This window comes from Erinaceus europaeus, chromosome 17 (genome assembly GCF_950295315.1).
Source record: "Erinaceus europaeus chromosome 17, mEriEur2.1, whole genome shotgun sequence".
NCBI classification, from domain to species: domain Eukaryota; kingdom Metazoa; phylum Chordata; class Mammalia; order Eulipotyphla; family Erinaceidae; genus Erinaceus; species Erinaceus europaeus.
In genome coordinates this window covers 2,584,924-2,610,541 of record NC_080178.1, presented here as the reverse complement: position 1 = coordinate 2,610,541, position 25,618 = coordinate 2,584,924, and the positions used below count along the sequence as shown (strand labels likewise).

General features: G+C 61.3%; 2 protein-coding genes across 6 annotated transcripts; one reads left to right on the top strand and one right to left on the bottom strand.

Moving 5' to 3' along the window:
- The first annotated feature begins 1,816 nt into the window (after positions 1 to 1,816).
- AIP (aryl hydrocarbon receptor interacting protein) lies at positions 1,817 to 8,838 on the top strand. 2 transcript variants are annotated; one of them, XM_016186212.2, is made up of 6 exons: positions 1,817 to 2,053; positions 7,145 to 7,330; positions 7,667 to 7,855; positions 8,074 to 8,250; positions 8,326 to 8,459; positions 8,551 to 8,838. In XM_016186212.2, the coding sequence occupies exons 1-6, from the start codon at positions 1,955 to 1,957 to the stop codon at positions 8,675 to 8,677; spliced, it is 912 nt and encodes a 303-aa protein (XP_016041698.1). In that variant the 5' UTR covers positions 1,817 to 1,954; the 3' UTR covers positions 8,678 to 8,838. The 2 variants fall into 2 exon arrangements, with proteins under 2 accessions (XP_016041698.1, XP_007518729.1); XM_007518667.3 differs by having other exon boundaries at positions 8,326 to 8,467.
- Positions 8,839 to 9,135: 297 nt separating this feature from the next.
- Positions 9,136 to 24,751, bottom strand: PITPNM1 (phosphatidylinositol transfer protein membrane associated 1). 4 transcript variants are annotated; one of them, XM_060175944.1, is made up of 25 exons: positions 24,613 to 24,751; positions 23,940 to 24,045; positions 22,961 to 23,175; positions 22,765 to 22,886; positions 22,443 to 22,667; positions 20,875 to 21,195; positions 20,691 to 20,786; positions 20,480 to 20,587; positions 17,980 to 18,062; positions 17,657 to 17,907; positions 17,270 to 17,459; positions 17,082 to 17,189; positions 16,380 to 16,537; positions 16,075 to 16,298; positions 14,497 to 14,607; positions 14,193 to 14,363; positions 13,647 to 13,796; positions 13,386 to 13,534; positions 13,188 to 13,298; positions 12,834 to 12,950; positions 12,599 to 12,747; positions 11,428 to 11,577; positions 11,008 to 11,191; positions 10,771 to 10,899; positions 9,136 to 10,010 (listed from the first exon to the last, which is right to left on the bottom strand). In XM_060175944.1, the coding sequence occupies exons 2-25, from the start codon at positions 24,015 to 24,017 to the stop codon at positions 9,747 to 9,749; spliced, it is 3,864 nt and encodes a 1,287-aa protein (XP_060031927.1). In that variant the 5' UTR covers positions 24,018 to 24,045; positions 24,613 to 24,751; the 3' UTR covers positions 9,136 to 9,746. The 4 variants fall into 4 exon arrangements, with proteins under 4 accessions (XP_060031927.1, XP_060031928.1, XP_060031929.1 ...); XM_060175945.1 differs by having other exon boundaries at positions 17,980 to 18,041; XM_060175946.1 differs by lacking the exon at positions 14,497 to 14,607.
- Between the last annotated feature and the right edge of the window lie 867 nt (positions 24,752 to 25,618).

Here is a 25,618-nt window from a genome sequence, read left to right as displayed (position 1 = left end):
AACAATAACCAGAACAACGCTACAACAAGGACAACAAAAGGGGAAAAAAATGGCCTCCAGGATCAGTGGATTCATGGTGCAGGCACTGAGCCCCATCAATAACCCTGGAGGCAAAAAAAAAAAAAGATTTACATATTTATCTTTTATTTTTTAAATATTTATTTATTTATTCCTTTTTGTTGCCCTTGTTGTTTTATTGTTGTAGTTATTCTTGTCCTTGTTGGATAGGACAGAAAGAAATGGAGAGAGGAGGGGAAGACAGAGAGGGGGAGAGAAAGATAAACACCTGCAGACCTGCTTCACCGCCTGGGAAGCAACTCCCCTGCAGGTGGGGAGCCGGGGGCTCAAACCGGGATCCTTACACCAGTCCTTGCGCTTTGCGCCGGGTGCGCTTAACCCGTTGCGCTACCGCCTCACTCCCTTACATATTTATTAATGACACAGAGAGTGTGGGCCAGAGCATCACTCTGACACATGCAATCTTGGGGATGGAACAGAGACCTCTTGTTTGAGGGCCCACCACTTTTTTTTCTAAGATTTTTATTTATTTTTTTTTACATTAAAATTTTTAAAAATATCTTTGACTTATTAGATAGCGACAGCCAGAAATCAAGAGGGAAGGATGAGATAGAGAGAAAGAGAGACACCTGCAGCACTGCTTCACCACTTGCGAAGCTTTCCCCCTGCTGGTGGGCACTGGGGGCTCGAACCTGGGTCCTTACGCATTGTAACGTGCGCCCAACCAGGTGCTTCACCATCCGGCCTTTTTTAAAAAATATTTTTCCCTTTTGTTGCCTTGTTGTTCATTGTTGTTGTTATTGATGTCGTCGTTGTTGGATAGGATAGAGAGAAATGGAGAGAGAAGGGGAAGACAGAGGGGGGGGAGAGGGGGAGAGAAAGACAGACACCTGCAGACCTGCTTCACCGCCTGGGAAGCGACTCCCCTGCAGGTGGGGAGCCGGGGCCTCAACCGGGGTCTTTATGCCGGTCCTTGCGCTTTGTGCCACCTGCGCTTAACCCGCTGCGCTTCCGCCGGACCCTCCACCACTTTTTTTTTTTTTTTTAAGAATCTATTTATTCATGAGAATGATAGGAGGAGAGAGAAAGAACCAGACATCACTCTGATACATATGCTGCCGGGGATTGAACTTGGGACCTCATGGTTGAAAACACCTTATCCACTGTGCCACCTCCGACCCACCGCTTTTGTGTTTTTTTTTTTAAAGATTTTATTTATTTATTAATGAGAAAAATAGGAGGAGAGAGAAAGAAACAGACATCACTCTGGCACATGTGCTGCCGGGGCTCCAACTCAGGACCTCATGCTTGAGAGTCCAAAGCTTTACCACTGCGCCACCTCCTGAACCACAGCTTTTTTTTTTTAAAGAGAAACATTTCATATGCAAAAGTCTCCAGTATTTTGTCAACTCATCCTCTCCCCCCTACTCCCCCACTCCACCAAGGAAATACAGTATGTGGGGAGGTGGGGTTTCTTCTGGTTCTCCTAGCTCTGTCATGCTGCCCTAAGGACCTCTATAGCTGTATTTTATTCCACTTTATTTTTTCGGCGCCAGGAGTCGAACCCAGAGCTAGTCAAGCTAGCGACCTGTAGCAGAGCCTCCTGACGGGTCTTTTACAACTTTAAATGGAGCCACGCACGGCCGGGTGGGCGGGCCCAGCCCAGGCCGGTGACATCATCGCTCGGCACTCCCCGCCCCGCCCACAAGGGCTACGGTCCCGCCCCCTACAGTTAGGCTCCGCCCCTGGCCGACTCGGAGGCTCCAAGAGCCAATCACCGTCCGCTCCCATGCCGAGTCCCCTTTTGGGCTTCTGCCCACAATCAAAATGGCGCTGCCTCGGAAGTTGCCGATGATGAGCTAGAAGTGGCCGCAGAGGCTCCGGAAGCTGCCGAGTGGGTCCGGAAGTTGCCGAAAGAAAGCAGCGGGGAAGGAGGATGGCGGATATCATCGCAAGGCTGCGGGAGGACGGGATCCAAAAGCGTGTGATCCAGGAGGGACGTGGAGAGCTCCCCGATTTTAAGGATGGAACCAAGGTTCGTGCCTACTCCCCTGCCCCCCCTTTACCTCCCTCCGCGGCGCGTTGCGCATGAGAGGCGGGAGGAGGCCTTAGGCGAGAGGCTGCGCATGCCCAGAGAGCGGGGTGGCCGGTGACCCTACCGCTCACGTGTGGCGCTCGACGCTGATTGGTCTGAAATGAAAGAGGGCGTGGATTCGAACAGGTTCGCCCCGCCTCCCGGAATTGGCTCTGTGCCCCCATTGGTCGGAGAGGCTGTCAGTCATCGCAAACAGGTTGTTGTGTTTGTGCCTACTGTGTTCCTGCCCTGGAGCATACCCCAGGCGGGCAGGGCTGGGGGGAGCCTTCGGGGTCTCCTGCCTGCGAGGTCGGAGGTCTTTTATGGATCAAAATGGCTTGTGCACACATTTAGATCAACGCCCATTTTCAGATGGGAAAACTGAGGCCCCAGGACTCACGTCCGGAGCCGGATGCAGAGGTCAGCCTATGGACCCAGGCCTTTGGCTGCTGCTTGCTGCGACCCTCTGAGTGGATGCAGACCCCAGATCCAGCCTCTGCAGCCCCCTCCCCAAAAGCCTCTGTCCTCATGCTTCTGCTCTTGCAGGGTTTTCCTCCCGTCAAGGCAGCCCCTGTGTCCTGCAGAGCAGTCGAGCACAAACATCGAGGCCCTAAGATGGCCCAGGCCTAGGGCTCCGTGTGTACTGTGCACAAAGCCCTGCTGGGTTCCAGCCCAGGCACCACATAGCAGCATCCTGAACAGCACCGGGGGAAACTCCTGGGTGGTAGTGCTGTGGTGTCCCTTTTTATTTATTTTATTTTTTAATATTTATTTATTTTCCCTTTTGTTGCCCCTGTTGTTTTTCATTGTTGTAGTTATTATTGTTGTTGCTGTTACTGAGGTCGTTGTTGTTGGATAGGACAGAGAGAAATGGAGAGAGAAGGGGAAGACAGAAAGGGGGAGAGAAAGACAGACACCTGCAGACCTGCTTCACTGCCTGTGAAGCGATTCCCCTGCAGGTGGGGAGCTGGGGGCTCGAACCGGGATCCTTCTGCCTGTCCTTGCGCTTTGCGCCACCTGCATTTAACCCGCTGCTCTACCGCCCGACTCCCCGTGGTGTCTCTTTTTAAGTGCAATTTAAAATTTGAGCCAGGGAGCCCACTCAGCAGTATTGTGCATGCCCCGCATTTGGGTATGCCAATCTGGCAGGCAAAGGTCCTCTGCCAGCCCATTGAGGGTGCTCAGAGCAGAGGGCAGCAGTGTAGCTCTGTGAAGAGAGAGCGGTGGGCAAGAGGTTGGTGTCTGAAGAGGGGCCATCTGGTTGAGCAGATGCTGGGAGGAAGGGACAGCAAGGCGCTGGGGACATGGGCAGGAAGAGCCGGCCTCCCTGCTGTAACCGTCCCGAGCTGGCTGCCTTTCACTCCCGCCAGAGTAGGTGCTGCTGGGTGATCCCCCTCTACTGCAGGAGCCAAGGCCAAAGAGGGTGAAGACCCTGGCCCCAGGCGCTGTGTCCTGTCAGGCTTCTCTGCCCTCACCCCAGAGGGCCTCATCTGCTTTGCTCATTCTTTATTTCAGATGTGTAGAGGGAGAGGGACAACTAGAGGCAGAGAACACTTACAGACTTATTTCATGGGACAGTTTCAGAGAGAGAGAGAAGCAGCCACCCTCACCTGCAGGAGCGACACTTCACGATCAGTGAAGCAGGTCTGCAGGTGTCTATCTTTCTCTTTCCCTATCTCCCCAAGCCTCTCAATTTCTCTCTGTCCTGTCAAGTTAAAAATTGGAAGAAAAGGAAGTCGGGCGGTGGCACAGTGGGTTAAGCGCAGGTGGCGCAAAGCACAAGGACCAGTAAGGATCCCGGTTCGAGCCCCCGGCTCCCCACCTGCAGGGGAATCGCTTCACAGGCGGTGAAGCAGGTCTGCAGGTGTCTGTCTTTCTCTCCTCTCCTCTCTGTCTTCCCCTCCTCTCTCCATTTCTCTCTGTCCTATCCAACAACAACGACATCAATAACTACAACAATGAAAAAAACACAAGGGCAACAAAAGGGAAAATAAATAAAGACTTGCATTGAAAAAACAAATAGGAAGAAGAAAAAAAATGGTCAAAATGACTACGGGGATCAGTGGATACGTTGTGCAGGCACCGCACCCCAGTGATAACCCTGGTGGCAAAAAGAGAGAGGCAGGCAGGACAGGGCACCACTCCAGTTCACGCTGTGTCGGGGTGAAAGCTGGAAACTCAGGTAGGCGCTCTACCACTGGAACTAATAGAGGCAGCCAGCCTTGTCCCTTTAAATAAATCCTCTCAAGGGAGCTGGGAGGTAGCTCACCTGTGCACCGAGAGGACCCAGGTAATCACTGGAGTGGTGCTGTGGTGTCGTGTCTCCCCCCACCCCCACCCCCGCTTTTGTGAACGGAAAAAGAGTCCTGGTGGCCAACTCTTTCTTTTCAATCTCACAGTGCGGCAGGAAGGGAGAAAGGCTGAGAGAAAGGGAGACACCCAACCCCACCCTGTGTGGTGGTAGGGGCTCAAACCCAGGTCCTCACACCACAGCTTTCAGGCCCTGTGGGGTCCATCCCCGTGGGCCCAGTGACCCCACCACTGTACCCTTTCCTGCCTGCCGCTGCCCCAACCCCACTGAGAGACCATGATTGGCACCTGCTGACCCTTTTCTCTCTCCCTCCCTCCCTGCTCCTCCCCCTCACACATCTGCCTGGTTCCACCCCTGCAGGCTGAATAAACTCCTGCCACAAAGCTTTCCCCACTAGCACAGTTTGGTTTGAGGCCTGGCTCCTTCCTCTGCAAGTTCCGTGGGGGCAGGGCCTTTGGTCTCCCCTGTTTAAAGATTTACTTTGCTGAGGGGCAAGGAGATAGCCCAGCAGACAGAGCTCGCACCTCGCCATGTGCCAGGTCCTGGGTTCTAGCCCCGGCCACACTGCACGGGAGCATGACATTCTGGAGTGGGCTCCACAGGTGGTGGGATCATGCTTCCTCCTCTGCCCTCCCCCGCCTCTTTCTCCCTCTCTCTCTCTCTGAGATAAAAAGAGTGAAAAAAGCCTAAGAGTGGTAGAGACACGTGTGCTACAGAAAAAGGGGAGACAAGGGGTAAGTCATTCCACATGAGATGTCTTTTTCAGTTATTTCTGATAGAGACAGAACTTGAGAGAGAAGAGATAGAAAGGGAGAGGGAGAGAGAGAGACACATGCCACTTGTGAAGATTCCCTCCTGCAGGTGGGGGCCGGGGGCCTGAACTGTGGACCCTGCGCGTGGCAAGTGTGCATGTCACCAGCTGCACCGCCTGGCCCCCCGATAGACTTTTATGAGGGAGGGAACGGGCGGCCCTGTGCCTCTCTCCCCCCAGAGGTGCCTCCCTGCAGGCCATTTGAGTCCCTTGGGCGCCATCGTGTCGGGCACAGAGCAGCTGCTCAGTAAAAACTCACAGCAAGGGGGGTCGGGCAGTAGCGCGGTGGGTTAAGAGCACGTGGTACCAAGCACTAGGACCGGCATAACGAGCCCGGTTCAAGCTCCCGGCTCCCCACCTGCAGGGGAGTCGCTTCCCAGGCGGTGAAGCAGGTCTGCAGGTGTCTATCTTTCTCTCCCCCTCTCTGTCTTCCCCTCCTCTCTCCATTTCTCTCTGTCCTATCCAACAACGACGTCAACAATAATAACTACAACAGGGAGTCGGGCGGTAGCGCAGCAGGTTAAGCGCACGTGGCACAAAGCACAAGGACTGGTGTAAGGATCCCGGTTCGAGCCCCCGGCTCCCCACCTGCAGGGGAGTCACTTCACAGGCGGTGAAGCAGGTCTGCAGGTGTCTGTCTTTCTCTCCCCCTCTCTGTCTTCCCCTCCTCTCTCCATTTCTCTCTGTCCTATCCAACAACAATGACAGCAATAATAACTACAACAATAAACCAACAAGGGCAACAAAAGGGAAAATAAATAAATATTAAAAAAATAAAAACTACAATAATAAAGCAAGGGCAACAAAAGGGAAAATAAATGATAAAAAAAAAAAAGATTAAAAAAAAAAAACTCACGGTAAGGGGCCAGGCAGTGGCTCACCTGGGTAAGCGCACACGTCACAGTGTGCAAGGACCTGGGTTCAAGCCCTACTCTTCACATGCAGGGGAAGCTTCACAAGTAGTGAAGCAAAGCTGCAGGTGTTTCTCTTTTTTTCCACTTTTTTTTTTTTTTTTTTTTTTTTTTGTCTCCAGGGTTATCGCTGGGGCTCGGTGCCTGCCCTATGAATCCACTGCTCCTGGAGGCCATTTTCCCCATTTTGTTGCCCTTGTTGTTATCCATGCTCTTGTCATTATTATTGTTGTCATTGCTGCTGTTGCTGGATAGGACAGAAATCAAGAGAGGACAGGAAGATAGGGGGAGAGAAAGACAGACACCTGCAGACCTGCTTCACCGCCTGTGAAGCGACTCCCCTGCAGGTGGGGAGCCGGGGGCTCGAACTGGGATCTTTGTGCTGGTCCTTGCGCTTTGCACCACGTGCGCTTGGCCCGCTGTGCTACCACCCGACCCCCATCTCTTTTTTTTAGATGTTTTTAATACATTTTTAAATAATTTATTCCCTTTTGTTGCCCTTGTTGCTTTAGTGTTGTAATTATTATTGTTGTCGCTGTTGTTGGATAGAACAGAGAGAAATGGAGAGAGGAGGGGAAGACAGAGAGGAGGAGAGAAAGACAGACACCTGCAGACCTGCTTCACCGCCTGGGAAGCGACTCCCCTGCAGGTGGGGAGCCGGGGGCTCGAACCTGGATCCTTACGGCGGTCCTTGCACTTAACCCGCTGCGCTACCGCCCGACTCCCCCCTCTCTCTTTCTATCTCCCCTATTCTTTCAGTTTTTCTGTCTCTATCCAATCAATAATAAAGATCAATTAAAAAATATTTGGAAGGGGGTAGATGGCATAATGGTTCTGCACACAGACTCTGATGCCTGAGGCTCCAAAGTCCCAGGTTCAGTCCCCCACACCATAAGCCAGAGCTGAACAAGGCTCTGGGGAAAATCCTTGTGGCGAGGCGGTGGAGGCTGGGCGCTGGGAGGCCCGTGCCCGGTCCCATCTGAGCCCGGTGCCCGTCTGAGCCTGCCCGCCCTCTGCAGGCCACATTCCACTACCGGACTCTGCTCGCTGACCAGGAGGGCGAAGGCGCCGTGCTGGACGATAGCCGGGCGCGGGGCAAGCCCATGGAGCTCATCGTGGGCAAGAAGTTCAAGCTGCCCGTGTGGGAGACCATCTTGTGCACCATGCGGCAGGGCGAGATGGCCCAGTTCCACTGTGATGTCAAGGTACCAGGGCCCCTGCGGCCCCCACCCCACCCGAACCTCCGTGACCCTGTGTCACCTCCCGGTGGTGGCAGCAGCTCTAGTGCTGACTTGTTGCATCCTCCCTGACACTTTTCAGTCTCCTCCTCCAGAAAGCTCTCTCTGACGGCTGGGGGTTGCTGCTCTCCTCAGGCTGGTAGCCAGTGTGTGACCGCCATGGCTTTCCGGCATCGTGTGCCTCTGCCCTGTGTGGCTGGGCCCCTCAGCCCATGCCGTCCCCCTGGGTCTGTGTGTCTTCAGATGGGCAGGAGGTGGGGCCGGGGGCAGGCTACCGATGGCCCCTCCCTGGTGCCCCCCCAGCACGTGGTCCTGTACCCGCTGGTGGCCAAGAGCCTGCGCAACATCGCGGCGGGCAAGGACCCCCTGGAGGGCCAGCGGCACTGCTGTGGCATCGCCCAGATGCACGAGCACAGCTCCCTGGGCCACGCCGACCTGGACGCCCTGCAGCAGGAGCCCCAGCCCCTCATCTTCGACATCGAGATGCTCAAGGTGAGGCCCCCGGCGGGCACTGGGCATAGCCAGGGGAATCCCCCCGTAGCCTCACAGAGAGCTGGGCCTGCCTCGGTGGCCGCTGGCGTCAAAGAAGCCGGTCGGCCTGGGGGCTGGGCCCACCAGTCACTTCCGAGGGAACACGAGGGGCCAGTAAGGTCTGCGGCCAAAGGCAGAAGCCAGGGTTCCTGTCCCCGACTTGGGCCACACCCCTGCAGGTGGAGAGCCCTGGGGAGTACCAGCAGGACCCCTGGGCCATGACGGACGACGAGAAGGCCAAGGCCGTGCCCGTCATACACCAGGAGGGCAACCGGCTGTACCGCGAGGGCCGCGTGCAGGAGGCGGCCACCAAGTACTACGATGCCATCGCCTGCCTCAAGAACCTGCAGATGAAGGTGCGGCTGGGGGAGGGGGCCGGGCAGGGCTGACAGGGGCCCGGGCTCAGTGGTCGCCCCGTGCCTGCACCCTAGGAGCAGCCTGGCTCCCCGGACTGGATGCAGCTGGACCAGCAGATCACGCCGCTTCTGCTCAACTACTGCCAGTGCAAGCTGGTGGCGCAGGAGTACTACGAGGTGCTGGACCACTGCTCCTCCATCCTCAACAAGTATGACGGTGAGCACGGGGGTGCCCGGGCCCAGCGGGAGGGGCCCTCCAGGCAGCCGGGGGCTCCCCCTCACGCAGGCTGCTCCCCGCAGACAACGTCAAGGCATACTTCAAGCGCGGCAAGGCGCACGCAGCCGTGTGGAACGCCCAGGAGGCCCAGGCGGACTTCGCCAAGGTGCTGGAGCTGGACCCCGCGCTGGCGCCCGTGGTGACCCGTGAGTTGCGTGCCTTGGAGGCCCGGATCCGGCAGAAGGACGAGGAGGACAGGGCCCGCTTCCGGGGCATCTTCTCCCACTGACCAGACCCGGCCCGGCCCGGCCCGCCCCGCCGCCCTGCCCGCTTGCCCCTGCTTCTCTGTACATAAAGGCCTTATTTATCTATCTCGTGGCCCAGTGTCCGGCCCCCTCCCCACCCGGCTGCCAGCTCTGACACCTTGAGCCTCGTGTCCCAGAGGGCAGATCTGTCACAGGGGAAGCCTCTGGGGCTTGGGGAGCACTCAGTCAGCAGGACACATGCCTTACTGTGCATGAAGCCCAGGGTTCGAGCCCCACCTGCACGGGAGCACACTACAGCGCCTGGGGAACTCCACAGATGGTGGAGCGGTGCTGTGTTTGTCTCACCTGAAATAAAAGATGAAAACAGTGGAAGGGAACATTGAACTAGTGCCACAAAAAAAAAAAAACAAAAAACTTTTTAATACAGTGCTGAGGCTTGAATCGGGGCCTCGGGCGTGTGGAATACCGTCACCAGGAGCTCTCTGTCCTGAGTTTCTTTTTGAGAGGACACTGCAGCGCTGCTTGCCATTCATGGTGTCTCCCTGCGCACCCCAGGGCTCAAACCTAGGGCCTTGACTGAGCGGTCCCCCTAGCTTCAAAGGAAGCCGTTTCCTGTCTGACCGGGGTTGTGCCCAGTCTTCAGTCCTTGGGGCAAAGCTGGCTTCGGCTGCCAGAGGCTGGGGTGGGCCCTGCAGACCGAAATGCAGGCTCCACCCTCTCTGCCTGCAGTCAGGACTCGGCTGCCTGGTGATGCCAGGGAGGGGCAGATAGGGTGCAGGTTGTGTTTATTTCTGTGGTTCACACACACACTGGAAAAGTCTCTGGGGCCTGGTGCTCCCTCCCTCCGGGGGGCTGAGGCCTCTACACCAAAAGGAAGTGACACTGAGGGGCAGGCAGAGATGCAGGGTGGGGCTGGGGGAGCCAAGGCCGGGACCAGAGGTCAGGGCCCTCGCTTGGCCCACGTGCGCCCCTCGAGTGCGTGAATAAATAAACTGGGTCCGGGCCCTCGGGGTTCACTCCTCACTGTCCAGCTTGAGGCTGATGCTTCGGGCCTTGCCTCGGGCCAGCGTGGTGGGCGGCGTCCCCGGGCCCTCGCGCTCCGCCTGGCTGGGGCCCCTGGAACGCAGAAGCTGGCTCTGCTTGCGGAGGAAGTCCACCGGGGCTGGTGTGCCGTAGCTGCTCTTGGTCAGGGCGGCCCTCGGGGGGCCCGTCGGGGCGTGAGGGTGCGAGCCCGCCTCCAGTTGACCCAGGTGGGCCACATAGCCGTCCGACAGGAACTGTGGACAGAGGCAGGCAGGGGTGAGGGACACAGGTGCTGGCCAGCCCCACGCCCCCGCCCTGGCAGGTCAGCTGGGGGCGGTATTAGACTCAAGTCTCCCCAGCACAGTCTAGCTCTCGTAGCTCTGCTCCTGCCCTCAGTTTCCCAAGCTGTAAAATGGCACTGTGGTGGGACAGATGGTGGCGCACCTGGTTAAGCACACACACAGTGTGCAAGGACCTGGGTTCAAATCCCACTCCACACCTGCAGGGAGAAGCTTCAGGAGGGGTGAAGCCGACTGCAGGTGTCTCTCTCCCTATCTTCACCCTCCCCTCTTGGTTTCTATCTCTCGCCAATAATAATAACAATAATAATAATAGTAGATCTTAGTTGCCTTTCATTTTAGGGGGTGAGGAGTGTCGCGGTTAGACCCTGAGGCCTCCTACGTGCTAAGCTCACGCATCCTACCACTGAGCAACACCCTAGCCCCGAGACGGAAACGGAAATCTTGGGGGGCGAATTGCACGGCTGCCAGCAGTGAACACTTGCTCCCCCGCTGCTGTGAGGCGCCAGGGGGCACACTGACACAGCTGTGGGGGCACATCCACTTCCAGACCGGAAATTAAGGTTCAGGAAGGTCAAGGGCAGCTGAGGTTTTGAGCAGGCCTGGTCTGCAAGGACGCAGAGCTCCAAGCTGCCTGCCTTCTCTGACTGCCCTCAAGCCCCACACTCCACGTTAACCCTGTGCTCACGGGCGGCCCCGTGGTGCTTGTCCGCACCTGGCACTGGGCCTGCAGCTTCCGCACAGCGCGCCCCACGATGTAGGTCTGGCTGGGTGGCAGGCCCAGCGCTGCGTACACAGCCACGTCTTTCGGGGACCCGTAGCCCGCCACGATATTCAGTTCCACCTGCAGGGAGAGGCCAGTCGGCAGGGTTACCCCGACAGAAGCAGAGCCACATGGTCCGAGGAGTAGGGGCAGTCAGGGCTTGTCCGGGGGGACCCTCCTGGCCCCCACCTCCTGCACCAGGCCCTGCAGGAACACGGCCTTCTGGCGCAGTGGGTCGTGGGTCAGGCCGTCGCAGAAAGAGACCACGCCGTGTGGGAAGTTGTGCTGTGACAGCCAGGCCACCACGCGGTGCTTCTGCATGTCTGGCCTGCCCGTCACGTAGACGATCAGGTAGCCCGCGTCCTGCCAGTGCCTGGGGAAGGGGGGCCCAGGTCAGTGCCCCATGCTGAGGTGGGGTGGGGGGTGCAGGGCCCCAGGTCAGTGCCCCCTCCAGGTGTGTGTGTGTGGGGGGCGGTCTCAAATCAGTGTCTCTGCAGGGCTGGGGGGCTCCCAGGTCAGTGTCCCTGCAGGAGTGAAAGGCTGAGAAGGTCCCAAGCCAGTGTCTCTGCAGGGGTGGGGGCAGCCATCACCCGCAACAGCCACTCCTACCTGACCACGTCCACCGCGCCGGCGCGCACCTTGGGGTCACTGCCCATGATGGACACGCTGGCGGTGAAGGAGCCGTCGATGCTGAAGACCACGGCATCGGTGCCTCGGGCGACCACGGTCAGGCAGCACTCAGCATATGTGTGGTCACCCCTGCGGCCAGGCAGGATCAGCATGTGGGGGAGGGGAGGAGCCCTGGGGGCGGGGCCAGCAGGTGGGGGAGAGGAGGCCCTGGGGGCGGGACCAGCAGGTGGGGGAGGGGAGGGACCCCAGGGTGGGGCCAGCATGTGGGGGAGGGGAGGAGCCCTGGGGGCGGGACCAGCAGGTGGGGGAGGGGAGGGGCCCCGGGGGCAGAACCAGCAGGTGGGGGAGGGGAGGAGCCCTGGGGGCGGGACCAGCAGGTGGGGGAGGGGCCCCGGGGGCAGAACCAGCAGGTGAGGGAGGGGAGGAGCCCTGGGGGTGGGACCAGCAGGTGGGAGAGAGGAGGGGCCCTGGGGGCGGGACCAGCAGGTGGGAGAGGGGAGGAGCCCTGGGGGCGGGGCCAGAAGGTGGGGGAGGCGAGGGGCACTGGGGGCGGGGTCAGCATGGGGAGGAGCCCTGGGGTCAAAGCCAGCAGGTAGGGAGGGGTCCTGGGGGCGGGGCCAGCAGGTGGGGAGGGGAGGAGCCCTGGGGGTGGGACCAGCAGGTGGGAGAGTGAGGGGCCCTGGGGGTGGGACCAGAAGGTAGGGGAGGGGCCCTGGGGGCGGGGCCAGTAGGTGGGGGAGAGGAGGGGGCATGGGGGCGGGGTCAGCATGGGGAGGGGCCCTGGGGGCGGAGCCAGCAGGTAGGGAGGGGCTCTGGGGGAGGGGCCAGCAGGTGGGAGGGGAGGAGCCCTGGGGGCGGAACCAGCAGGTGGGGGAGGGGAGGAGCCCTGGGGGTGGGGTCAGCAGGTGGGGGAGGGGAGGAGCCCTGGGGGTGGAACCAGCAGGTGGGAGAGGGGAGGAGCCCTGGGGGCGGGGTCAGCAGGTGGGGGAGGGGAGGAGCCCTGGGGGTGGAACCAGCAGGTGGGAGAGGGGAGGAGCCCTGGGGGCGGGGTCAGCAGGTGGGGGAGGGGAGGAGCCCTGGGGGGCGGGGCCAGCAGGTGGGGGAGGGGTGGGTGGCTCTCCCGCCCCCTTGGGCCCTGGCTGCCGCACACCTGACCACCATGCGCACCGGGTAGACCCCGATGCCCAGGGCCCGCTCCGGGGGGACAGGGAAAGTGAGACGCCCCGAGCCGTTGGTGACCTCCGTGCCGAAGTGGATCCACTTGCCGGACAGCGGCTGCGTCATGACGTAGATGTCCACCTGGGGGAGAGAGGACGCAGGAGGGGGCCGTGGTGGGGGTGGGGGTCCCGCGTGGGGCTGGGGGCACCTCCGGGGGCGGTGCCGACCTTCTCTCCGGTGAGCGTGACCACGTCCAGGGGCCCGTACATGAAGCGCCCGTTCAGCACCTGCGACCGGCCCTCGCACACCACCGTGTCGCCCGCCCGGTGGTTGGAAGTGACATTCTGGGGGGGGGGGGGGGGCAGGGGCTTCAGATGAGGGGGCGGGGGGCGGCAGTGGGGACCCCGCACCCCATCTCCAGGGGGCAAACGAGGGCGGCACTGTGGGCAGTGAGGGCAGGCCGGGATAGAGGGCATCACTGGCGGAGAGCAGCCCCCCACCACCGGGACTGGGCGATGGGGGCGGAGCCCAGTGGTGCCCGGGGGCGGGACCAGCACTAGGGGGCGGGGCCCCTGCGGTACCCGGATCTTGACTTGGGTGCGCTTGCGCTGCCACTTCTCCCTGGGGAAGGCCGGGCTGTAGATGGACGGCTCCTCGCATTCGGTCAGCTGGGGCTGCTCCTTCTCGATCACCTGAGGGCGGGGTGGGGAGGACATGAAGGGGGGACGGGGGCACCTGGGGGTCCCCCCTGCCAGCGGCCAGCGCAGCCCCAGGCCCACCTGGCGCAGGATGAAGGCCACCACGTCGGCGGACTCCCAGTAGCTGGCGTGGAAGAGGTGCGGCAGGGCCACGGTGGGGAAGGCGGTGAGCGCCTCGGGGCAGTACAGCGAGTAGTCGATCCTCTTGGTCCCCCACCAGCGCTCCAGGACTGCGGGCCACCGGCGGTCAGCGGCCGGGCACCTGCCCTCCTCCCCCTCCCTGCCTGCCCTTTGCGGAGCCGGGGCTGGGTGCTGGGTGCTGGGTGCTGCTCGAGAACTCACTCTTCACCACCTCGCCGGTGGTGCTGGGCGCCGCAGGGTCGTTGCCTAAGTCGCCGCCCTTCCAGAAGGCGCCGCTGGCCGAGGTGGGCGTGGAGGGCACCATCTCCAGCTCCTCCAGGAAGAGGCCCGAGTGTGTCTGCAGCGTGTCGGCTGGGGAGCAGGGCGGCGTGGTGCAGGTGGTGCAGGCTGGACACGGGGGCCCACCCCACCCGGCAGGCCAAAGCCCCATCCCGGACACCGTCTTCCTGGAGGCTCGCCAGGGCCAGCCATGCACCCTCAACACAGATGCCCCGTCGCCCTGGCCGCCAGCTGCCTCCGGATGCCTGGTCTCCCCGGCCACTTGTGTGGTGCCCAGTGCCAACGGGCGGACACAGTGTCTACCCGCTGCACCCCACACACTGGTGCCTCTTCTCTGGCCTGGCCATCACTCCCCACCCCCTACCCCCAGCATGTCAGAGGATCTTGGGGATCCAGTGGGAGCAGCCTCCTGGCTTCCCAGGAGAGGACCCCCCACCCCCACCTGCTTTACTGTGGTTGGGGGCATACCCAGCAGCAGGGACGAGCCGTCTCCCAGGGGGAACTTCTGGTAGCGGGGCACAGCCAGGGGGGCAATGGCCTGGAACTTGGGGGCCAGCAGGGGTTCGAGGCGGGAGGCACAGGGGTCGGCCGCGTGGAAGAGGTTGTATATCTGCTCGCAGGCTGGGCGCATCTGAGCCACTGGGAGCCGAGACATGGGGGTGGGGTGAGCTGGGCTCTTAGGAGGGGTGTGGACCAGCACCGACATCCTGCGGGGCCCTGAGTCAGCATTTCCCATCCTACTGGGGGTGGGGTGCCCCGGAGTCCCGCTTACGGGGAGCGCTCTTGGGCCCGCGAGAGCGCTCAGCCTGTTGGAGCGGCAGCTTGCATGCCCGAGGCCCCAGAGGCTGTGGGTTCAATCCTGGCAGCAGAGCCGAGCAGCGCTCTGTCCTCACATAGAAGTAAACCAGTAAATAATGTGAGGGGGGGGGCAGGTGGTAGAGCACCTGGTTAGGCACTCACATTACAGAGAGCAAGGACCCAGGTTCGAGTCCCTGGTCCCCATCTGCAGGAAGGAAGCTTCATGAGTGGTGAAGCAGGACTGCAGGTGTCTCTCTGCCTCCCCCTTCCCTCTCAGTATCTCTCTGTCCCATCAAAGTTTAATAAATCTGAACAGAGGGGGTCAGGTGGTAGCACAACGGGTTAAGCACACCTGTCGCAAAGCACAAGGACCGGCATAAGGATCCCGGTTCGAGCCCCTGGCTCCCCACCTGCAGGGGAGTCGCTTCACAGGCGGTGAAGCTGGTCTGCAGGTGTCTGTCTTTCTCTCCCCCTCTCTGTCTTCCTCTCTTCTCTCCATTTCTCTGTCTTATCCAACAACGACGACATCAGTAACAACAACAATAATAGCTACAACAATAAAACAAGGGCAACAAAAGGGGTTAAATAAAGAAATAAAGAAATTTTATAAAATAAATAAATCTGAAAAGAAATAACCTGAGCTCTCCAGGCTGAGAAGAGGGAAGGTCCTGGTGAAGCGTTCGCCCAGCTGCCTGTACCCTTCCCACAGGGAGCTTGTGGGTGGGGCTTCCTCCCGCTGTGCTGTGGGAACTTTGCTGTGACAAGCCTTGCAAGCCCCATCTGTCTGAGCCTCAGCTTCCCCCCCCCCTTTTTTTTTAACACCAGAGCACTGTTCAGTTCTGGCTTATGGTGGTGCCGGGGATTGAACCTGGGACTTAAAAGCCTCAGGTGTCTCTTTGCATCACCATTATGCTTCTACCCCCATCTGTTTTTGTTTGTTTGTTTTTGTTATTTTTTTTCTTGTGCCAGGGAACAAACCTAGGGTCTCACACATGTGTGACACAACCAAGCTGGTCCCACCCCAGACCAATGTTTATTCTTTATTATGAGAAAGAGAGAGGAGTCAGGCTGGGGCACCTAGTTAAGTGCACAAATTACAGTGTGTAAGGACCTGGGTTCAAGCCCCTAGTTTGACCTGCAGGGAGAAAACTTCACAAGTAGTAAAGCAGGGCTGCAGGTAACTCTCTGCCTCCCCCTCCGCCCTCAACTTCTCCTTTTTAAAATATTTATGTTCCCTTTTGTTGCCCTTGCTGTTTTATTGTTGTAGCTGTTACTGATGTCGTCGTTGTTGGATAGGAAAAAGTAGCAGAGATCACTACATCACTGCCTTCTTCCCTATGCATAGATCCCTCCCTGGCATTGTCTGTGGTGCCCCCATTCAGTGCCAGGGACAGACCCAGGGCCTCATGCCTGGTGAGGCACACGCTCTCCAGCTGAACCACCTCCCAGGCATCTCTTTATCCGGGACAAAGTATGGGGGGGGGGCAATGTGACTGGCATCTGAGATGGCACAGGGAGGGGGTGACAGATGACGGACTCACGGAGCACTCACCCTCCAGAGCAGGCATCACGGTTTTACGCAGAGCCAGCACCAGGCCCAGCGGGGAGCCAAAGAGAAAGAAGCCGGAGACCTTGAAGTCCAGACCTTGAAGGCGGATGGAGCCGGCGGGGCCTTCGGGGGCCTCAGAATTGGCAGCCAGCGGGCAGGAGGCTGTGCTGGCTCGCCGGGGGTCTCCGGTAGCAGCTGTGGAGGCGGCTGGTGGAGCTGCCTGCAGGCTGTGCGAGGAGGAAGGGTTCTCAGCGCTGCCCACCGGGCCACTGGAGCCCAGGGTGTGAGTGGTGGGACTGGACTATCACCTGCTCAGAGGGCCCTCGGGCTCAGGACTGGCCACGTCGCTTGGCGTCCGCTGGGCGGGCAAGGCCGAGGGTTCCGGACTGGCCCGGGTCAACCCCTCCACCCCGTCTGCCAGGGGGTCCCGCAGCGGGCCGACTTCTGGGGACAGCATCTCATTGTTCTGGATGGGACGGGGTGGGGGGACACCTTTAGGAGAGAATCTTTCATATCTGCCCCCCACTTTTTTTTTTGTCACGTCACTGGCATTTAGTGCCTGCACCATGCTCCCAGTGGCCATTTTCCCCCCTTTATTTGACTGGACAGAAGTTAAGAGGGGTAGAGGAGAGAAGAGAGACAGAGAAAAACCATTGCTTCAACACCCATGAAGCCTCCCCCCTGCGGGTTGGGGGGGGAGGCTCGAACTGGGTCCTGCGCATTGTAACGTGCGCTTAGCCCAGCCCCTGTGCCTCTCGTGTGTGTGTGCTGCCAGGGCTTCACCAGCAGCTGCCTCCTTCACCATTCCCAGTGGGGTCTTTTTCCCTCAGACGGATGACAGAGAGAGGAGAGACACCATACACGATGGCTCCACCACACCTGAAGCTATCCCCCATGTGGTACCAGGCAGGGGACTCGAACCCGAGTTTGTGCATGGCAAAGCCTGCACTCTCCCAGGTGAGCTATCTCTAGCCCCCTGACCCTGGTGGGAGGTGGAGCTATGCACTGACCATGCTCCCTCGGCGGCTGCTGCCCCGGCTGCCCGAGCCCGTGCCAGCACTGTGGCAGAGGGCGTCAAAGCCCAGGATGCCCCCGACGCCGTCTCCGATCAGCACCACCTGTGGGGGCAGCATGCATCAGGGGCATGGCGGAGGAGGAGGGGGCGGCAGCTGGGCGGCTCCAGGCCCCTGGCTCTGACCTGGCCACAGAAGCCAGCGCCCTCGGCCGAGCGCAGGAAGGCGGCATAGGCCTGGTTGGTGCGGGCGATCACGGTGGCCACGGCGCCCTGGTAGCGGGAAGACGAGGTAGCCAGCAGCGGCAGGGCGGCCAGGGGGATGTGGTCCTGCGAGCGGGACAGGCTGTCCCCGTCGTGGCTGTAGGGGCTCAGGCTGCAGGGGGACGGGGCGCTGGGTGGCTGCAAGGGGCTCCGACCCCACCCCTGCCTCCTCTGTGACCCTCAGTGTCCTTTGGCACTGGGGACCCTGGACTAGCCCCCTGGAAGCCACAGGTCACTCCCTTGTGCCACACCCTCGGCCTCCCCCCACTGGGTCCCTGGAGGGCCCCCCACCCCCGGCCCGAGCAGTACTTGGAGACAAGCTCGTAGGCAGCAGCACAGATGGGAGGGCAGGGCACCAGGCGCAGCGCCACGTGGCCCAGAGCCTCGGGGAAATGCACTCGGGTGACAGCCTCGAAGGCCAGGCTCAGCGTCTGCACGTCGGCCTGCTTGGAGTTGGCGTCGCCCGGCCCCAAGTCCAGGATGTTGCCGCTGTGCAGGATGAGGAAGAGGGCGTGCACGGCACACACCTCGGCCCCCAGCTCCCCGCCTCCATCTGGACCCTGCCGGGCACAGGGACATCAGAGCAGGGCGGCCACCTGGCCACGGGGGCCAAGGGGCTGCCGGCCACTCACCTCCGAGTCCCTGGGTGCCTGGGCCCCTTCCCCAACATCTTTGGTGGCCTCGGTTCCAGGGTCTGCAGAGCAGAGGAGAGCCACTGAAAGGGGATTCAGGGAACACATGGGCTCCCTCACCCAGCACCTCAGGTGACCTGCCCTGCTGGACCTGCCACTAGGCTTTGGGCTTGACCCCTGCTACTGGGTCCATCAGAGGCCAGTGGTGCTCTGATCTGTCTCTTTCAAGAAACTATGAACGTAGGAGGGCCAGCGAAACAGCTCTCTTGGACAGAGCTCTCTTCTGCCATGGCCACAGCCCTGGTCTGAGCCTGGCACCCACCGCGTAAGAAGAATCCCGATTGTTATAGTGCGCCACCACCAACCCCTGCCTCTTCCTCTCTGCCTAAAAGTAAATAAAGTCACAGAATGCAAGAGAGTCCAGACTCGGGGGTCCGGGAGAGGCTCTCAGCAGTAGTTGTGCCTGGCATGTAAGAGACCTTGGGCTTGATCCCCAGCGCCCCGTGAAAACGACAGCGGTGATCCGTCTCTCCCTCAATTACAAAAAAGAGAGCTGAACAGACAGCAAAGCCGTCAGAGCACAGGACTTGACCAGCTGAGCTCCCAGATTTGGTGCCCATACCACCATGAGTTAGAGCTGAGCAGTGACCTCTCTTTTCTCTCTCTCATGAAAATCAGTAAATATTAAAACTAAAAAAAAAAGGGGGGGTCTATTTACTGTCATGAGAGTACAGAGAAATGCCAGAGTCCTTCTCAGCTCTGGCATGTGGTGGTGTTGGGCACTGAACCCAGGACCTGCGGGGGCTCACACATGAGGGACTGGCGCCCTCCCACTGTGTTATCTCCCTTTCAATAAGTAAATTTATTGATCTTTTTCCTTCTAGGGTTATTGTTGGGGTTTTGTGCCTACACTAAGAATCCACTGCTCCAGGCTGCCATCTTTTTACCCCTAGTTGTTGTCGCTGTTGTTGGATAGGACAGAGAGAAACAAGAGAGGAGGGGAAGACAAAGGGGGAGAGGAAGACAGACACCTGCAGACCTGCTTCCCCGCCTGGGAAGGGCCCCCTCCTGCAGGTGGGGAGCCGGGGGCTCGAACCGGGGTCCTTACGCCGGTCCCTGCGCTTCACACCATGTGCGCTTAACCTGGTGTGCCTACTACCCTCCCCCTAAGTAAATCTTTTAAAATATGTTGGAAAAGAAAAGCCACGGGGGCTAGGAGGGTAGCACAGTGGTCTACGCAACAGACCTTTATGTGTGGAGTTAACCAGAGAGGCCCTGGGTTCAATCCTCAGCACCACCGTGAGCAGTGCTCTAGTGAGGAAAAAGAAAAGAAAGACAGGGAGCCGGGCTGTAGCGCAGCGGGTTAAGCGCAGGTGGCGCAAAGCACAAGGACCGGCGTAAGGATCCCGGTTCGAACCCCGGCTCCCCACCTGCAGGGGAGTCGCTTCACAGGCGGTGAAGCAGGTCTGCAGGTGTCTGTCTTTCTCTCCTCCTCTCTGTCTTCCCCTCCTCTCTCCATTTGTCTCTGTCCTGTCCCACAACAATAATAACTACAACAATAAAAACAACAAGGGGAAGAAAAGGGAATAAAAGAAATAAAATAAAATATTTTTAAAAAAAAAGTCAGTTTGGAGCAGTGAAGCCTTGAAAATGACCAAAAAAAAAAAAAAGAAAGACAAGAGATATGGGTGGGCAACGCCCAGACTTCAGCCCCCAGCCCCACACTGGCCACAGTTCACATGGGCAGCCCAGCGCTAGAGCCTCTCTGCTGGCACAGGAAATCCTGTTGGGACAGAGTTGGCCCAGTCCTTCTAAGAGCAGCTCAGACACTACTTCCCCTTGAAAAAGTCCTCACGGGCCCCGGCTTTCTCCCTCTATCCCTTTGTTGTCTGTCCTTCTGAGCTGGGTGTTGGAAGGGGGACTGGGAACTGAACAGCAGCCGCCCCGGCCCAGTCTTCTGTTGATTTCTGCAGTGTGTGCGTACCCCTAGGCTGGTGTTTACATTCTCTTTATTTCAGATGAAGGGAAGAGAGACCACAGAACTAGAGCTTCCCCCCAGGCCATGGTGCTCCCATGTGGTGCTGGGGCCTGAACCTGGGCCCTGTGCTTGGCAAAGCATGTGCCATCTTCCAGCCCCAGCCTCACAGCTCAGTTTCCTATTCATAGATATACCGGGGAGGGGAGGAGAGAGAGACAGCCTCGCCCATGTCATCCAGAGAGCTTCCCCAGGCGCTGTGCAAGCTGTCCCCATGTGGTTCTGAAGCTTGAAGCCAGAGCTCAGCACAGTATGGAGGCATGCACTCTACCTGCTGAACTGTCTCCCGGCCCCTGCGGGAAGCCAGAACACGTGTCCTCCGTCCACCCAGCATCTGCTCCAGACACATCGGAGCGCCAAGGAGCACCCTCTCTGGGTCAGCACCCATGTGAGGACCTGTTCTCTGGATGACCGAGTTGTCTTTTGAGACCCCTGCTTTTGGGGTGCTGGTGGCTGGCTCCCTACCTGGGGCCCCCTCGGCCTCTGTGGGGGAAGCAAAGGCGTCGATGAAATCGTTGGAGTTCCACTTGGTCATCTCCTTGGGGAAGACCTCGTCACTGTCTGAGAAGCCCTCTGGAGGAAACGGAGCTGTCGTCAGAGGTGGCGGTGTGTGTGTGTGTGTGGATGTGTGTGTGTCTCTCAGGGGTCCCCCTCCCTCGATCACAGCCCTGCTGACCGTGGGCATCGAAGAACTCCTCCTCGGAGCTGTTCTCAGAGTCCCGGGCGATGTTTTGCATGCGCCACTCAGACAGGCTCTGGGGGGACACGCCGCCTGTAGAAACCCCCCCCTCCAAGTTAGCCTTGGAGCCCAGCCCGGGACCCATCCCCTTCCACCTCCTCCCATCTGGTCACAGCCTCACCTCCATGCTGGGATGAGTAGGAGGACCTGGACGAGGAGGACCACTGCTTGCCAAAGCTGGCATCGGGCGAGGCGTCGGGGCCCGTGGGGGCCTCAGGCCCATCGGGGGTGCTGGCATGGCTGGCCCCAGACTCCGTGCTGGGCTTCCCCGAGGGCAGGGCCTCGGATCCCTCGGCACTCATGTTGCACTTGGCCATGCGTTGTGCCAGCATGCGGGCCGTCTCCTCCTCCAGGGCCCGGATGTCGGCCATGCTCAGCTCAGTCCACTCGTCCTGCCAGCACCAGGCCTGGCGGTGGGCCCGCAGCATCACCCTGCGCAGGCCTGTGGGTGCCGGGGCCTCAGATCTGGCCCCACAGACACTCCCCATGTCCGGCCACCACAGCCACTGCCCACCGGGATCGGCTAAGAGCTCCCCTGGGCATACCCACCCAGAGCCACAAAGTAGGGCAGGGCAGGGCAGTGCCACTCTGGAGAGGGGACAGAAACTGGGACACCTGGCTTCCTGCCCCTGGGCACCCCCAACTCTGAGCACAGACACCCCAACCCCAGCCCACAGCCCCAGATGCTGGGACTAACGCCAGCCCTCGCTGCCCTCCCGTAGGCGGCCTGCCCACTTTTTCTGGGAGCTGACAATTAAGGCGCTAACGGTTAATGAAATCGACAGTTAATGAAGGCGCCAGTGGTTAATGGAGCGCTGGCACCGGGGGAGGCGGCAGTGAAAGATGATCCCCATCCCCGCATCTCTTGGTCCTAAGGCAGAAGAAGCCAGACCGCCGGAGCACAGGCACGTAGTCGCAGAGGAGTTACAGGTGGGTCCTCCAGCCCTGGCTGGTGCCGACAGGTGCGGATGGCCTTTCTTTCCTCATCTGGGCTCTGGGGGGCCATTTGCCAAGTGCAGGGTACTAGGGAGCTGACCCTCAAAGGCAGATTCCCACACGTGTAGGGCAAGCTCATGGCCTCCACCTCTCAGGGCACCACGGCTGATGAAGAAACTCTTGTGTGAAGGGGGTTCGAGAGTGCCCTGGGGTGTTGTGATCACTTGCTCAGTCTGCTCTTAGTGTCTCCGTATTGTCACCGCCTCTGCCTCTGCAGAATTAGGCGCAGAGAAGGGGAAGCCTGACTGGGGCTCCCTAAGGAGAGCAGGAGTGGGGGCAGGCCCCAGGACACCCCCATCTAGGGACAGTCCCTCTGCCCCCTTTTCCACTTGAGAAGGCTGTGTGTCCGGCAGGGTCAGGGTGTTCCCAGACTCCAAGGCCAGAGGATGAGATTCTAGGCGGTGAGGGTGGGAGGCCTCCCAAGAGGGTGACATTAAATAGCCCCCTCAGGGCCAGAGCAGCAGCATCGCCATGCAGGAGGCGCTAGGAGACTAGAAGTTCTGTGCCGTGCTGTCTCTCTAGCTGAGTGAAAAAGTGGCCCGGGGTGCTGAAGTCACTCTGAGAAGCTCTGAGTCCCTCTGGGCTCCGAAGGACGTTGACTCTGAGCATCCCACTGGGGCAGGAGCAGCCGCTGGGGGGGAAGGGGGGGACAGAGGCACCTCGCGCCCCCAGCTGGCCCACTCGGGCACTCACCGACGTCGTGGATGAACTGCTCGATCTTGGCCTGCATGCCCCAGTAGCGGAACTCCACCTTGCACAGCTTGTAGGCACACATCAGGGGCCCCGTCTGGGCGGCCGTGTGGGCCCAGTCGTCTGCCAGCGGCCCCCTGCCCGTCTTCACCGAGCGGTACAGCCGCGGGTCCTCCTCCGCCTTGTACTCCCCGGGGGCCACCGCGTCCCGCACGATATCGATGGTATCTGCCGGATGGGCAGAGCCCTGGCTGAGCGATGCCTGACCAATGCCCACGGGGGTGGCTAGGGTCTGGGTGTGGGTGGGGGGGACTCGGGGCCTCACCCAGGATGCGCTGTCTCCTCTCTGCCCCACTCAGGTTGAAGACGTTGGGCTGCTGCCCCCCATCGGGCAGGTAGTATGTCTCGATTTCAATGGAGAACTTCTCCACGAAGGGGCAGGTGTACCTGGGCCAGGGCAGGGTCAGAACTGGCCCACCCACCAGGCCCACTCCCTGCCCTCGCAGGCCTCCTATGCTCACCGGGTCCGGGTGTAGGGGTAGGCATTCCAGGACTCCTCCTCTACCTGCAAGGCGGCCTTGGGCAGCAGTGCCCGGAACCAGCCTGGGATGTGGGAGCCCACGTGGTACACCTTGTGTGTGTACTGCCCGCTGCCGCCGGGCCCGTCTGTGTAGGGCTGGTTGGCCAGGATCTCCACACCACTGCCCTCCCCGCTTGACTCCTCCCGGCTCTTTTTCTGTGGCCCAGAGCAGAGCAGAGCAGAAGGGGGTGCTCAGCACAGGCTCAGTTCCCAGGGTCCCCTGCTGGGCCTCAGGTCTCCCTGAAACCAGACCCTGGTCCTCTGCAGCTCCTGGGGGGATTCAGGACCTCCGCCACCACCTTGTATGCTGGGGGGGGGGGGTGTTCCTGACTGTCCTGTGACAGGCTTTGCCTGGGGTCTGTTTTGAGGGACAGATACAGCCCCCCACTTTGTGAAAGGGACAGAGACAGGTGCTCTGGGGGAGCAATGCCAGAGTGGGCAGGCTGAGAGAATCCTGGAGAGCACTCGGCTCCTTAGCCCTGGGGCCTGAGCTCGGCCCCACACCCCCACCCATCAGATCTCTAGGTTTGGGGGGGGGGGCTCATCTGGAACAGGACACCTTGCATGGGCCCAGAAGAGCCCAAAGGGCCCACCCTTCTGCCGCTCAGTCCTGCCTCCTGTTGCCCAGACTCCCTCCCTCCCTCACTGGGGTCCCTGCCTGCCCCCTCTGGTCAGTTTTGGGGCAATGCTCATGGCATCTCTCGACCCAGGCTTGGCAGAATGCTGCAGTCTCTCGGCCCCTCTTCATGACCCCCTCCCCATCTTGGGGGGGATTAGGGGTTCAGGGAGGATTACAGGCTGGCCTTGGGCAGCGCCAGCCCCGCCGGGCACTGGGGGCAGGGAGGGCAGCGCCAAGCCTGCGGTCCCTCCCTCCTGCTCCGAGCCCCATCAGGGCTGGTGGGGGCGCCCAGAGGCCTCACCTGGATCATGTAGAGCTGGGCCACCTGGTACTCGTCCAGGCCCATGGGCAGCAGGATGTGGTACTCCTTGATGAGCATCCTGGCGCCGCTGGCCGGCCCCGGCTCCCTGGGCAGGGCGCGGCGTCAGTGCCGGGCGGAGGCGGGGAGCCCCGAGTGCTGCGCGCCGTCCGGGGGGCTCGGGCGGCCGGACCCCATGCCCGCCAGGCCACCGGGGGAGGCAGAGGCGGGGCCGGCCGCCGGGGGAGCGCTGACCTCCTTTCAGCACAGCCCCCGCCCCCTGCCGCACGTCGCCATGGCAACCGCGAGCTGCCGCGGTTCCCCCCACCCCCCCCACCCCCCCGGGCCGAGCCCCCCCTGCACCGCATCCCTCCGGGATCCCCTCCTCCAGAGCCCGCCCTCCACCGCCGCGGTCCGCCCCCTGCACCGCCGCTGCCGGGGGGCCACTTGGAGCCTCGCCTCCCCCCACCCCGCGCATCTCCCCGCGGGTCCCCGTTCCGCGCGCCCCCACCCTCTGCGCCGCAGGACCAGCCCGGCCCGCGCCCCCAACCGGGCTCCGCCGCCCTCCCGGCTCCCCGGGCTCCCCCGCGCCCCACCATCCCTCCCGGGAGGCCCCCTCCCCGCCCCGCTCGGCGCCCCCGCCGCCGCCCACCTGCGCCCCGTCCCGCGGGCTCACCTCCGCCTTGGGGGCGCCCCTCACCCGCCTCGCGTGGGCGCGCGTGGGCCTGGGCTGGGGACCCCGAGCGGCCCGGGCCCCGGGCTCCTGCGGCGGCCGCCCCGTCCCGCAGCGCAGCGCCGGCCCATGGCCCCGACCCGCCGCCCGCGCCCCTGCCGTCCTTCCCCGCCGCCCGCCGCGTCACCGCAGCCGCCCCGCCCCCTTCCTGGGCCCGGCCGGCCCTCCCCACCCCTGCGGGGTCCGGCGCCCCGCCTGCCCGCCCGCCCGCGCCGGGAAGGCCGCCCTCCTTCCTCCCCCGCCTGCCCGCCCGGAGGCCTCCGCACGCCGCGCCCGGCAGGAGCACCGGAGGTGTCGGCCGGGGCCCCTGCTCGCACCCCGGCGCCCAGCAGCGGGAGAGCGGCCTCGACTTGCCTGTGCGGGGCGGCCGCACAGCCAGGAGCCAGCAGTCTCGGGCCGGGCCGGGTGGCCCCATCCCCTGCCAGGCCTTCCGGGTGCACACCGGGCCAACCAGCCGGCGGGCCCGGGGCAAAGGCTGTCTGGGCGGCACCACGCCCAGCCCCGGGCCTCAAGGGCAGCCCAGGTACAGCTCCTGGCGGCCGGCGGCTGGGGGGACGCAGCCAGCCTCCGAGCCCGGGGCCAAACGTGGGGTGTCTTCAGAGCCCCCTTCAGGGGCGGATGGGGAGCCGAGATGTCGGGTATTTCGGGGCTCGAGGGCATGGCGCCAGTGAACCCGCCTTCGGGTCCTGGCGGGCCTTCTGCCCTGGGCATCCTACCCCGCTGGCGGCTGTGCCCTCTGCTGGGACGGCAGGCATGCGGCTGCCCTCTGGCGGCCTGTAGAGGCCAAGCCTGCCCTCTGCTCTCGGCTGGGGGGCAGGGTCCCACCAAGGTCAAGGGGCAGAGGCAGAAGGTCAGGTCAGACCAGGCTGCCCGTACCTGTCGCCCCCCCCAAAAAAATAACAAAACAGAAACAAGCCTGGGGTTCTGAGCATAACAGCAGACTCAAAGA

Excerpts from the sequence above, each read along its gene's own strand:
- AIP (XM_007518667.3), top strand. The coding sequence starts at position 1,955 with ATGGCGGATATCATCGCAAGGCTGCGGGAGGACGGGATCCAAAAGCGT. Across the intron at positions 7,331-7,666 it reads AGTTCCACTGTGATGTCAAG|CACGTGGTCCTGTACCCGCT; the intron begins GTACCAGGGCCC and ends GTGCCCCCCCAG. Across the intron at positions 8,251-8,325 it reads TCAAGAACCTGCAGATGAAG|GAGCAGCCTGGCTCCCCGGA; the intron begins GTGCGGCTGGGG and ends CCTGCACCCTAG.
- PITPNM1 (XM_060175944.1), bottom strand. The coding sequence starts at position 24,017 with ATGCTCATCAAGGAGTACCACATCCTGCTGCCCATGGGCCTGGACGAG. Across the intron at positions 22,668-22,764 it reads GAGGAGACAGCGCATCCTGG|ATACCATCGATATCGTGCGG; the intron begins GTGAGGCCCCGA and ends CCCATCCGGCAG. Across the intron at positions 13,299-13,385 it reads TGGCCTTCATCCTGCGCCAG|GTGATCGAGAAGGAGCAGCC; the intron begins GTGGGCCTGGGG and ends CCCCGCCCTCAG.